The sequence below is a fragment of the Oreochromis niloticus genome, linkage group LG14 (genome assembly GCF_001858045.2).
Source record: "Oreochromis niloticus isolate F11D_XX linkage group LG14, O_niloticus_UMD_NMBU, whole genome shotgun sequence".
In the NCBI taxonomy this organism is placed as follows: domain Eukaryota; kingdom Metazoa; phylum Chordata; class Actinopteri; order Cichliformes; family Cichlidae; genus Oreochromis; species Oreochromis niloticus.
In genome coordinates this window covers 26,224,045-26,236,634 of record NC_031979.2, presented here as the reverse complement: position 1 = coordinate 26,236,634, position 12,590 = coordinate 26,224,045, and the positions used below count along the sequence as shown (strand labels likewise).

At 40.2% G+C, this 12,590-nt stretch overlaps 1 protein-coding gene across 1 annotated transcript; it reads left to right on the top strand.

Annotated features, from left to right (window-relative positions):
• Nucleotides 1–12,346, top strand: jam3a (junctional adhesion molecule 3a). The gene is made up of 9 exons (XM_003455067.5): nt 1–222; nt 7,213–7,284; nt 7,394–7,507; nt 7,745–7,897; nt 9,000–9,202; nt 9,788–9,887; nt 10,882–11,011; nt 11,097–11,148; nt 11,238–12,346. Exons 1-9 carry the CDS (start codon nt 159–161, stop codon nt 11,271–11,273), a joined length of 924 nt encoding a protein of 307 aa, XP_003455115.2. The 5' UTR covers nt 1–158; the 3' UTR covers nt 11,274–12,346.
• Nucleotides 12,347–12,590: the final 244 nt, after the last annotated feature.

Genomic DNA, 12,590 nt, shown 5'->3' with positions numbered 1-12,590 from the left:
ACCGCCTACCGCCTGTCAGACTGCGTTCAGGGCGCAACCCCACATCGGAGCCCTTGTAGCTATGGAAACTCGTCGATGGCAACATCCACCAGTCTTTTGTGCCCTCATCCTCCTCTTACCTCTCAGAGGTGCTGAGTGTGTGCAGCTGTAGCCGATAAATGATACTCTGCAAGATGGCGATTGCGCGACTCGTAGCGTGTTTTGTGCTTTACAGCAGCCTAGGTGAGTTTCCCCCCGCTTATTCACAAAGCTATTATCATATCGGAGTCGGCGAGGTGCGACTACAGTCAAGTTAAATCCGAGCTGTGACGGTCCTGTCAGCGCTACGAGCCGACAAGGACGTTTTTTAACGTTAGCTTGACGTGTAAACGGGCTGGGAAATGTCAGGAAAACGTTTTTGGTGTGTGTTGTGGCGTTTTAACAGTCTGCTTATTATCGATTTGAGACTGTATTTGATTGTTTTACGCTTGAGCAAACCTCACATCCGAGCTGGAAAATGACGTAGTTGTCAGAGCACCCTTGACGTTTTGAATTTTTTTTTTTACGTGATTTTAAAAACGTGTAACATAGCCTAGAAACCACACATATTGCGTGCTCACTTGTCGACTAATTTCTAAAGAAATTTCCAGAATACAAACAATGCAAACGTTACTTTAGTATGAAAAGACGGCAGCCACATGGTGGAGACCTGTGGTACACAGAAACACGGGCCTGTGAATAATATATATTTAAAATGCTTAGTCTTTTTGGTTCTTGCATATATGTAGCCTATATGCATCATATACATATGAGGCTGCTTGAATTTCATTTTATTGTAGTTTGACCTCTCCTGATCACGTGGTGATTGATCGATGGTGATGGTGAGTGGGGTGCCATGAGTGAGGCAGGGTCGAGGGCAGCGGTGTCAGGATGATGTGCAGCAGCAACAGCTAGAGATTTGTGGCGATCAGCTGATGCTGGGTGGTTGCGTCGGCTAATTGGCTGCGGGTGGGTGCACCACTAAGTGTTGAACTTTTCACCCAGGTGCTCTGCAAGCAGTAAATCAAATGACTAAGCAGAGATGACAGGCAGAGGTTCATTTGTTATGCTCTCCAGTTTTGGTTGTAAAAACTCAGAGCTGTGTGTGAATGTAGCTCACGATTTGGTTTATGTTCTGACCTTGAGCTTTAGGGTGCTGTCATGTTTGAATAATGAAAATGAATCGTTATTCAAACGTTTTGCATTTAGCATATTGTGATTCATGCTGCATATAACTGGAACGCACTGATGCGTAAAGCTGGATTATTTTAAGTTAAGGTAAAAATAGATGCCTTCTTCTGATTCTAATGTGCAGAAAATTGGATGTAATTTTTACATTGTTAATTTTTTTTTCCTTTATGTTGCATGAAAATTGAAAAGTTAAAAAAAGAAATGCTATTTCTGGGATTTTCCTGACTCAGAATTGGCCTTTGGACATTGTAATGATTGGGCAGCGTGTCAATCTCTTACCTTACTTAATAGAAGTCGGTGCATATTCCTGATATCACTGCCCATTTAATGAACAAAAATGTTTTTTATGCTTGAGAAGACTTTGAATTAAAAAAAAATCTGTAATAATTTGCTCATCAGCCACTTTGTTAGGTACAACAGGTAACTCAAATAGCTATTTAGCCAGTCACATGGCACAGTCTATTTATGTATGTAGAAATGGTCAAGACAACATGCTGAAGTTTAAACTGAACTGCGGCATGATTGTTGATGGCTGACGGGTTTGTCTGACTATTTTAGAAACTGTTGATCTACTGGAAATTTCCCATGAAACCACCTCTGGGGTTTACTATAAAAGATAAGATATCCAGTGAGCAGCAGTTCTCTGGGTGAAAATGCTTTGTTGATGCCAGAGGTCAGAGGAGAATGGCCAAACTGTTTTGAGTTGATAAGAAGATAAATATAAGTAAGTAATGAGGACACGCAGAAGAGCATTCTGAATGCAAAACATGTTGAACCTCGAAGCAGATGGACTACAGCAGCAGAAGATCACATCATGTGCTACCCCTGTCATCTAAGAACAGGAAACAGATATGTTCACCAAAACTGTACAGGAGAAGATTGGAAAAATGTTTACTGATCTGATCTGATGATGGTAGAGTCTGAATTTGGTGTAAACAACCAGGAAGCATTGATCCATCCTTATGCTGTTGGTGTAATGGTGTTGGAGATGATTTCTGTGATCAGTTTTGGCTGCTTGATACCAAGTTTGCATGATTTAAATGCCTCAGCCTGCCTGAGCAGTTTTAACAATGTCTACCCTTTATGACCACAGTGTACGCATCTTGTGAAGGCTCCTTCCAGCAGGGCAATGCACCATGTCACAAAACTCAAATCATCTCAAACTGGCTTCTTCAACATGACAATGACTTCACCATACTTAAATGGCTTCTGAACTCACCAGATCTCAACAGCTTGTCTCAATGAATGCCTTTGGCATGTGGTGGAGCGGGAGTTACAGATCACGGCAACTGCATGATGCTATCATGTCAGTATGGTCCAAAATATCTGATTTCCCCCACCTTGTTGTACATATGCCATGAAGAATTAAAGCATTCCTAAAAGTAAAAACCTGGTATGAGCAAAGCGTACCTAATGAATTGGCCGTTGATTTTTTGTGTTAGGATTTCATTAAATGATAATTGTCTTGAATGATTGTTTCAGGAGCAATTGATACATTTTTCTGTCAATACATAATAAAAAACTGCTAGATTCACATTTTCACACTGATGAAAATGTGAATGTTGCTATTTTATGTAATTTAAGTTATAGGTTGCAATAAATGAGTTATATTTTATCTGCCTTGTGCTTTTTTGAGACTTCATTTATATTTCATCTGTCTGAGGTGCTGCAGTCATTGTGTCACGTGTGTAGCTTGAATGAACAGTTTATTTCCTCCCAGTTCTTATAACAACATAACCGCCTTAATCAAATCTGCTTGAGCGTTGAGTTGTTCTATTACGTATTCACTCCAGTATGCTGTGAATCCCAGTGGTCCTCCTCGCTCCATCCACTGTCCTCGGCATATTTGCTGCGACTGCACTGGAATGTCTGGGAAAAAGCTTTTTATAGATTCACTGGATCAACAACTTTTTGTTGCAGGGACAGCGATGGGTGGTTGTTTTCATATTTAGAGCGTAAGAGGATTGCTGAATGTGGCTATTTAAAAGCCAGTTTCTCTCAGAACTGACTATAGACCTACTTTGTCTTTGCATTAGAATGACAGAGGGATTAAAAATGAGCCCCTGTTTGCTTTCCAGCAAGCGCTGAGATTATTTTCATAATTCAGAAACATTGTCTTCTCTTCAGCCTGCACCGTGTCACGGGGGAAGGGAGGGCACCAAACACTGTTGTCTGCGTGCTTTTATTTTAAGCTCGCATTAGTAATTAGTTATACATTGTCATGTTAATTCACCTTGGTTACTCTTTCCCACGTCCTACATTTTGCATTATTTGGGAGAGACATGAGAAAAACCTTTAATAACATCCTGTTAACGCCATGCCTGCTTATACAACCGGTGCGCACTGATTCTAGATTTTGTTCGCCCCAGATAATAAAGGCTAAAAACTTGTTTTTCACCATGGTTTTTGTTCAGATGAACATGGGAGATGTATCCTCTAAGGAGATTTTGTCAGTGTTACAACATACTTATGAAAACAGATGAACTCAAGCAGATCTGTTTCCTGTAAACTTTGAAAAGCACATCACACACGGCTGTGTTGCAACCCATAACACTGCGAAAGCAGTTGTTTTCTCTTACGTGATACTTTGAGTCTGCAGTGTGATTGCAGCTGCAGATTTAATTAAATGTTCCAGTATTTGAAAGAGCTTTTGTTTTTCTTTCTTTCTTTTTTTCAAAATTATCGTTCCTCAAAATGAGTACCTCACGGATCTGGAAGAAGCAGTTCAAAGGGCATTTTGAAGGGTCAGTACGTGCGTATGTCGAGGGAGCTTCAGTTGGACGGGCCTTCGTCATGTCTCTCGGGATGTCCAGTCACTGCTGTGGTAAAAATAGCCCTTGATGTACAGGGTGGGAAAGTCAGCAGCAGAGACGGAAGCTGAGACCTGCGAGTCAGATCTCATCACTGTCCGCAGCTGTGCTTATAAGACCGGATGCTTTGGTTGGACCCATGTTTTCATCACTTCCAGGCTATATGCTCGCTCTCCCTTTGGCTCCCAGTCACAATGTACAACTCAGGGACGCCCGTGTCCTAACAAGGCTGCTCAAATCCCTCGGAGTTAGTCAGAGTGCACGCTGCCTCGGGAAAACAGGAGGGATGTCTTGTCGTATTCAGGGGCGGCTCAGATTATTATTGTCTAATTTCAGCCTCTATTTGAAACCCTAACTACTGCCCCCACTGGGAGCATGATTGCCTTCATTACTCAGCATGGGTGCTGTTCGTTGTGCGTGTACTCAGTAATTACTGAATTTGGAACAAAAAATGTTGACTATAGGGTACCAGGGGAAGGTAGAAACCTACTTATTTAGCCTTAGCAAAGACACACTGTTGAATTATTCGTGTTTGCTGAGCAGTAGTTTTCACATTTCCTTAATTCGATGTCACACTGCACACCCGTCTCGTCCCCAGATTCACGTATTTTCCACTTAAATTGGCATTCGGCTGGCCCAAATTGAACAAAACTTGTGAATTACGCCTCTCGCCGTTATAATCTGACATTTGCAAAATAACACTGATTGCTTTCAGCATTTCACTCAAGCACTGAACTTAAAATAAGCGCATCTCATGTGTTGTGTTTGTGCCAGAGGGAAATGAAGATGGTTGATTAAGTATGGTTCAAATGTGAGCTCATTCCCGCTGTGAAGTTATTCTTGTGCTTCTGATTTGATTTGTTTGGGGATCTTGATAAATTATTTATTTCGCAACCTCAGTATAAATTAGTATTATGATTTAGTGAAGGAGCTAGCCCTGAAGAAATAACAAAAAAAAATGTACATGTACATCTAGTAATATAATATACTATATACATTATAATAATATAATGTACATCTAGTAATATGGTTTTTAATGGTTTTTAAACGAGTGTTATTACAGCTAAGTGGATGAACTGCGCACCCTTTCTCTAAACCAGTATTTTTTTTCTTCAGTGAGTAAACGCTTTAATAGCACACTGCACCAAATACTGAAATGACTTGGGGGCTTTCTGGTCTACTGGGTGACACATCATTGACCATTTCCAGCTATTCCTCAGGGGCGCATCGTCATCCATAATATCGTGATATGTAGTGAACTAGTGATGCAAACTATCTCTGCAACTGTGTTTTTGTCAGAAATCAATATAAAGATATCATCTCTAACTCCCCTTCTTTAATAGTTAATGTCCCCAGAATGGTTTCCAGTGTAACGGTCACTTAAAAAAAGAAATTAAAACTCGCATTCAGTTCAATTAAATTGTATTTACATAGCACCAAATCACAACATCAGTCACCTGTTGTAAGGTAAATACAGAGGAAACCCCAACAATTAAATGACACTCTTTGATCGAGTATGTGACAGTGGAAAGGGAGAACAGGAAGAAAACTCTGTTATGTGTGTCTTATCTTATTATGATCAACTAATATGACCATATGTGCATTAACTATACTCACTTGTAATGGCTAAAGGATCCCTGTCACAGGTGATGAGCTGGGGTGGGTAAACATTTGGAGGGCCAACCACACTCAAACTTGTAGCCAGTTAAAAATCGCTGGTTAACCTGGTAACCTGGTAACCTGACATGCAGGTGAGGTATTGTGCAAGAGAAGCCCATACAGAAGATGTGAACAACAGGCTGTGCGTAAAATTTGAACATAAGCTCCAGGCTGGAAAAGTGAGGCCAGATGGAAATCTGCTTCAAATTTGCTTCCATTCTTTCTCCGGGATTTTCTCCTGGTTGCAAAAAGAAAGTAAAATTACTGGACTGTTGACTTGACCTATGACCTCAGTAAACACTTTCCTGAATGATCTGTGTTAGTTTCACATCCTTTTGAAAACAAACCAACAAGTTAGGCTTGCTTTTGCAGTTACCAAGTTGCTACTAGGGATGCATGCGACTACTTGATTACACATTAAAGTGTTCCGCCTCTTGCTAGTTGGCACCAGAGATACTAGCTAAGTTACTTACTCGGTTTTTATTAATAAGCAGTGGCAGCTCCCATCCCGGTGAGAAATGTTGTGACGCCACCAGCCACAAACCAGGGCTGTGGTTTGTTGATACTGTGACGTAGAATACTGTGACTGTTACTGACAGATTTAAATTTAAAACTCAACTTGATTATCAAGACATGTGATTAGCGGTTTCAAATACCTCTCAAATACATGTGCAGTTATTGTATGGCTAATATTTAACCTCATCCATTAGATTCACTTCAGTTCTGATTGTTCTCTGAGGGTTGACTTTTTCTCTTGTTTAAATAACTAGCAAATGAGTTACCAGGAGCATCCTTAGTTACTACTGTACGTGAGTGTGTAGCTTGAGACTATAACATAGGAATTCAGTGAGGTTACAGTGGCAACATCCATCTTCTATATACAGTTAATGTTTGGAGCCTTTCTGTTATAAAACAACCAGTGTGAAATAAAGTCAATATAGCAACTGTCATGTTTGCTAATGGCTAAAGCCTGTGTGTCATTTACTTGGTCTGAGCCGGCTGTGCTGCAGCACTAAACACAAATCCTTTTATTCTGTCCTGCAACTTATTCCAGGAGCATTGCTGAGCCTTAGTAACTGAGCTAAAGTGACTTTGGCTCTTGTCTGCTCGCTTACTTACATTGTCTGCTGCATTCTCGGTCTGGATTTCATCTTGCGCAGGATTAAAGCTGACAACAACAGCAACAACAAAAAATGGGTCACTATCCAAATATTTACAGAGTCCTCCGTGTCAAATCTCTGTTTTCTTTCATTATCATTTACAACTAGCTCTGCTCTCTTCCAACGACTCATCATAAGTCACATTATAATCCAATTAAACACCACAAAAGATTCAAGTTAAACGTTAATGATGGGATATTCATACAAGGAGTTCATTAAACATATGTGGCACACATATGTCAGCTATATTTGTCGGTCTAATCCAGTGTTTATTAGGCAACGTGCCCGGTTGATAATGTCTGCTAATGAAAATGCTCCGCGTGTCCAATCGGGGTTACTCATCGTTTACTGCCTGTGGTTTTTTTTCTCCACAGGTCACATTCCATCATCACTTGGGGTAATCCTCCGGACCACGGACAAGATTGTTTGGGCAAATGAATTTGAGCGTGAGTTGCTCGAAAATGACTCTAACCTATTTAACCAAAGTACCGTTTCTTTTTTCCAGATTTAGCCTGCCTCTCTCTCATGCTGTCATGCGTTCTGTTTTCTTCCCAGCCATCGAACTGACCTGCTTAATAGAGTCCATCTCGACAAACAACCCAAGGATTGAGTGGAAAAAGATTAAAAATGGTGTTCCCAGTTATGTGTACTTTCAAAACAAGATAGCAGGTAAACCTCTTGGAAACTGTCTTTTAGAGAAACCAGTAGAGCACAGTGTTTCAAAGCAAAGTCGCAGCACTCAAAGTTTAGCTGAGTGAATGCTACCTTGAAAGACCTTGGCTCAGAATTCTGTTTTCAAGCCGTGAAGTCACGCTGTGTATTTGAATGAGCAATTGTAAAGTGTTTTTTCCCCCCATCTCTCTCTCTCTCTCTCTCTCTCTCTCTCTTTCTGTCTTTCTCCAAAAGGGGACTTGGAGAACAGAGCTCAGCTCAGAGAGCCGGCCAACATTCTGATCTTCAACGCCACTCGATCAGACACAGCAGAGTACCGCTGCGAGGTGGCCGCCATCGATGATCAAAGGGACTTTGATGAAATACTTATTAGTCTTGCAGTAAGAGGTATGGAGAGCAGAGCTAAAAGTCACTGCATGTCTATATCATCAACCCTCTAAAGTTCTAATCACACTTTGTTCTTATATTTAGATTATGTGTCAGTTTAGACATTTTACACTTAGTTTACTCCTGAAATATAAAGCTACATCATGATTGCTGTCACTGTGAGGTTGCCTTGCATCTAGCCGTTGCCTTTGAGGTGCTGGTAGATTAAGCTAGTGGCCTGCTGGGACAGCAATCACAACCATTTAACACCCACTTACATAAATCACTCGGGATATCAGGGGCTTGTGGCGACGTTATAACAATTCCAACTTTAACCTTACGTATCACTTGATGACAGTTCTCTTTGCCACCATACAGTGGCTGAGAACACACTTTACCCCAGGGAGTCGCAGACTTGTCTTTAGACACGGAGCCTGTAGCAGACCCTGGCCTGCGCACAGAGAAACACAAAAAACGAGTGCCAGCAGTGTTTGCTGTATGTGACATCACCACTGCCTGTATATAAACTGTGCACCACTATGGACTCTATGGACAATAACCCTGTGTGTCTGAAAAGTGAAGCCAGTGTGGATGCTCTTTAAACCCGCATTCTTTATAGTGACCAGCAGGTGGCAACACCTCTGGTTGCAAACAGATTGTGTGGGAGTCTATGAGGAAATCACCCACTTGATCTTTGAGCTCAGTCAACAGTTTCCTGATTAATTTTATGGACGTATTTGCTACTTTTAAATCCTGACCAGCAAAGTATGTTGTTAATTCTATAAATTATGATTTCATTAAGATAAAAATTGACAGTAAGGCAGGATATGATTTTGGCGTTTCTCAGTCAGATCACTCGCTCATCACCTCTGGTTTCAAAACACAAGATACTGAATTCAAGGCATAAAGACAGAGACTGTAGAAGCGACATCTATCACGTGTCCATCTTTTATGTTCAGTGTGTGAGCATAAATACTTTAGAACAGTCTAACGGTTCTGGTGAAACTTAACACACTTCCTGATGAAATGTTATCCTTTAATAAGTAAAAGTATCGCTTTCAGCAGTGTGTAAATGCTACACAACATTCAGCAGTCTGATGTGAATCTGTGCTTTTGTGTGCAGTGAAACCTGTTGTACCACGGTGCAGCGTGCCAGAGGCCGTCACAGTGGGAACATCAACAGAGCTGCGATGTCTGGAAAATGAGGGCTTTCCTGCTCCTCAGTACCGCTGGTTTCACAACAATGAAGAGCTTCCACAGGATCCCAAAAACAGCGCGAAGTTTGCCAACTCTTCCTACAGCATCAACCCCGACACCGGAGGCCTGGTACGAAAATGACAAGCATCCTGTTGTTGCTACATTTACGACTTTATCATTTCAGTTCCTATTGTCTGTGCAAAATATCTCTTGAGGCATGGCAGCACTCAGTATTTACTATTATTATTGTTAAATGGATAAACTTCTTCTCCCTGCCTGTCTGTTCTGTTTGTAGCCAGGACTCATTAGTGCCAAGTATTCTCTGTCAGAGCTTATCTAATGTAAATGTTACCCGCTTAATCTAAATAAAACCTTAAGCATTATATGACTAAGAGCAGGATTAACCCTCGTGTGTAAAAAGAGCCAGTAAGAACGCTTAACCAAAACCTGGCATATGGAACAAGGATAATGTTGCATTTAAAGCCAAGCTGATGTGTTTCCAGGTAAAAGTTTAACATCTGGCAGAAATTTAACCATGTTATAAAACATAGTGCGATGCCCTCTAATCTAAAATCTTACAGCAGTATTAAAAGCAGCCCGTAAATCCATCTGAAGGCCAAAATGTCGCTATATTCAACCACAGCCAGACATCCTATTGTTGACAGTTCATCTGCGTGTCAGTGCCCTGACAGTTTTCTAAAAATGTCTCCACAGAAATTTCGAAGGGTCAGGAAGGAAGACGCGGGGGAGTACTACTGCCAGGCAAAGAATGATGCAGGGCATGCACAGTGTCCCACGCAATTAATGGAAGTCTGTGAGTGACATTCACACCAGCCAAGCAGATCTTTGGACAGGACTTTAAGCCAAAAGCAAAATCAGACACGTTCACTCTCAAGTTTCAAGTTAACACAGGCAAAGAGAAAAAGTGTGAAATAACAGAAGGATGTTAAAACATATGAACACAGACAGGACAGACAGGCGAGGCTTCACATGTAGGAATGAGATAAACTTTATCTCAAAGCAAACATAATATTTTTCATTAAATTTACCCCAAGCACCACCATACCCACTAAATATTACATAAACTATTGGAAGGCCAAGCATACTTTGTGCTTATAACTGCCATTTGGAGGCAGCTAAGGGAAACCAATTCACTCTGCTGAGCGTCATCCCTTTGCAAGCGAACTGGATGCAGGAAAGCTCCAGCTGTCCAGGTCAGTCTGATCCCAGCACCTCGCTGGGAAGCAACAGTTTCAGACACCCATGTCCCTGATATGCTAACATGCCCATGACAGCGTATTCTGCAGCCAGAACATGAAACAGAAAGGATAAAGCAGCTGTCCACACAGTTAAAGTGTTTTTGCACACTATAGGCATTCATTCTGTTGTATGAGTTGTTCATTTTTGAACATTTTCATAGAGAAAATAATGAAAAGAAAAAACAAAAGACAGCCACCATAATTCATGTAAAAAAATCTAATTTGTTCTTTTTATTACATTTATTATTAAATGTCAAAATTAGTTACTGTACATCATCTGAATTCTTCCTATTTAATGTGATAAGCAGGCAGACAAAGGTATTTGTTTCATTGTTTGGTATCTTGAGTTGGTGTATTTAATGAACATGAAATTCTTCTTGTTTTCATCGAAGTCAATAACAATTAAGTGAGGATTTTAGTAGTGTGGGAATTACACAAGATATACATAAAAATGAAAATACAGCAAAGATATAAGTCATGGTTATAGGCTATCGATATGTCTCCGGCCACGTAACTCTCTCATGAGCACTTCTCTGTGCCCTCCTGCAGATGACGTTGACATCCTGGGGATTTTCCTCAAGGTGTTTGGTGCTGTGGTTGCGTTCTTATGCTTGGCGGTTTCCATTTGTCATTCCTTCAGACGTGGATGCTTCCACAAAAAAGGCCACAATGAAAATAAGTGAGTACAATCTGCAGCTCTGATGAAAGGATACAAAATCCTGACTTTTATTTTTTTAAATGCATTCTATTTCACTTTATTTCAGCTACAATTGGCCTGCACAGAACAGCGGTGTTGAGTATGGAGACGCGGACGAGGTAAACCTACAAAGCACGCCGCGTTCATTGGAAGTCAAATCCAAAAAAAAGAAAATTTAAGGTAACTTTCTACTTCCTGTTTTTCACAGGGTCATTTCCGCCACAAGTCTTCCTTCGTTATTTGACAGCCGACACGGAGGACGCGATGTAACCGCGGCAAAATAAACTTGCAACAACGATGCTCCACTTGGTGAAGTTTGGAGTCTAACATGGCACATTATTCTCTGATGCACATCAAAATCAAATCAGCCGACTTGCCAAAGTAATTTTAATATCATTTTGTGGCACTTGGTTGAGTTTTGTAATGCCACAGATTTTTTTTGTTGTTGTTTATTAATATTAAATTCCATGAAAATATTTGGTTTTTACATCTTTTTCTCATTTTATACTCAACATAAAGCTACTGTACGATAAAACGATTTCAAAGCTGTGGAGGTCGATGTTTATATCACAGTGTCATCACAAAGGTTACTGTAAACTACATTCCCCCACTGTTTTTGGACAAATCCTCTTTTATAGCTCTTCAATTTTTTACAGTGTACGTAAATTGTTTACTTCATCCTTGTTCTTAGTTTGTTTCACATGCAGAGGACGAAACATGTTTTTGTACATACTGTAGTTAAACAGGCAATAAGTAGCAGGCTGCAAAAGGCTCATGAGCTGACTAGAAGGCACAATTTAATAGCCTATGACTATATTTACAAATGAAAACAAACATGTACAAGTACAGAATAAAGTGTGAATTTTAACACAATATATTCCAATATGCTGCAAACTCAATATGTACTATAAAGGTGGTGTTGATGATTTCTTGGAGTGCTGTTTCTGTGTATAAGTGACCTTTTGTGCTTTACTAATTATTTTGTGAGTATTGGACATATTGTCCAGGTTTGACTCAGTATTATAAATGTACATACATACATATACTTTTTGGAGCTTTTAATTTGAATGCGTAGCACTCCATACCTTATTGTAAATATTGCAATAAACTGTTTATTGGAAATACATTTACAGTATTCACTGTTCAGTGTGTATCTGCAGTGTTGAGCCTGTCAGTAACAACAGTGTGTCATTTTAGACATTAGTGTCAACGATGTGTGTAACAACTCAGGAACTGTTGTACAATGTCCACTGTTCATTTGATATTAATGTTATACGTTAATGTTATTTTGTTACTATTAAATATATTTCAGCTGAATTTTTGGAGTCTCAAATGTTTTGATGGATTTTGTCCAGATGATTAAAGTGAAATATAGAGATACACAGACAAACAAGGTTTCTGTGTAGTGAGGGGAAAATCATGCACAAACACACACATAGCTTGTCCATGTTGACCACATCCAGAAATGTTTTTTGTGGTCTTCCTCTTGCAGCTCTCTCTCTCTCTGCAAGAGACTCTCCTGCCTGGCAGGAGAACCATACATCATCACAGGTCTCACTAC

What these genes read in the sequence shown, in the direction of transcription:
- jam3a (XM_003455067.5), top strand. Translation starts at nt 159, where the DNA reads ATGATACTCTGCAAGATGGCGATTGCGCGACTCGTAGCGTGTTTTGTG. An exon ending in TTGGGCAAATGAATTTGAGC is followed by an intron (nt 7,285 to 7,393) that starts GTGAGTTGCTCG and finishes TTTTCTTCCCAG; the next exon opens with CCATCGAACTGACCTGCTTA. An exon ending in CTTTCAAAACAAGATAGCAG is followed by an intron (nt 7,508 to 7,744) that starts GTAAACCTCTTG and finishes TTTCTCCAAAAG; the next exon opens with GGGACTTGGAGAACAGAGCT.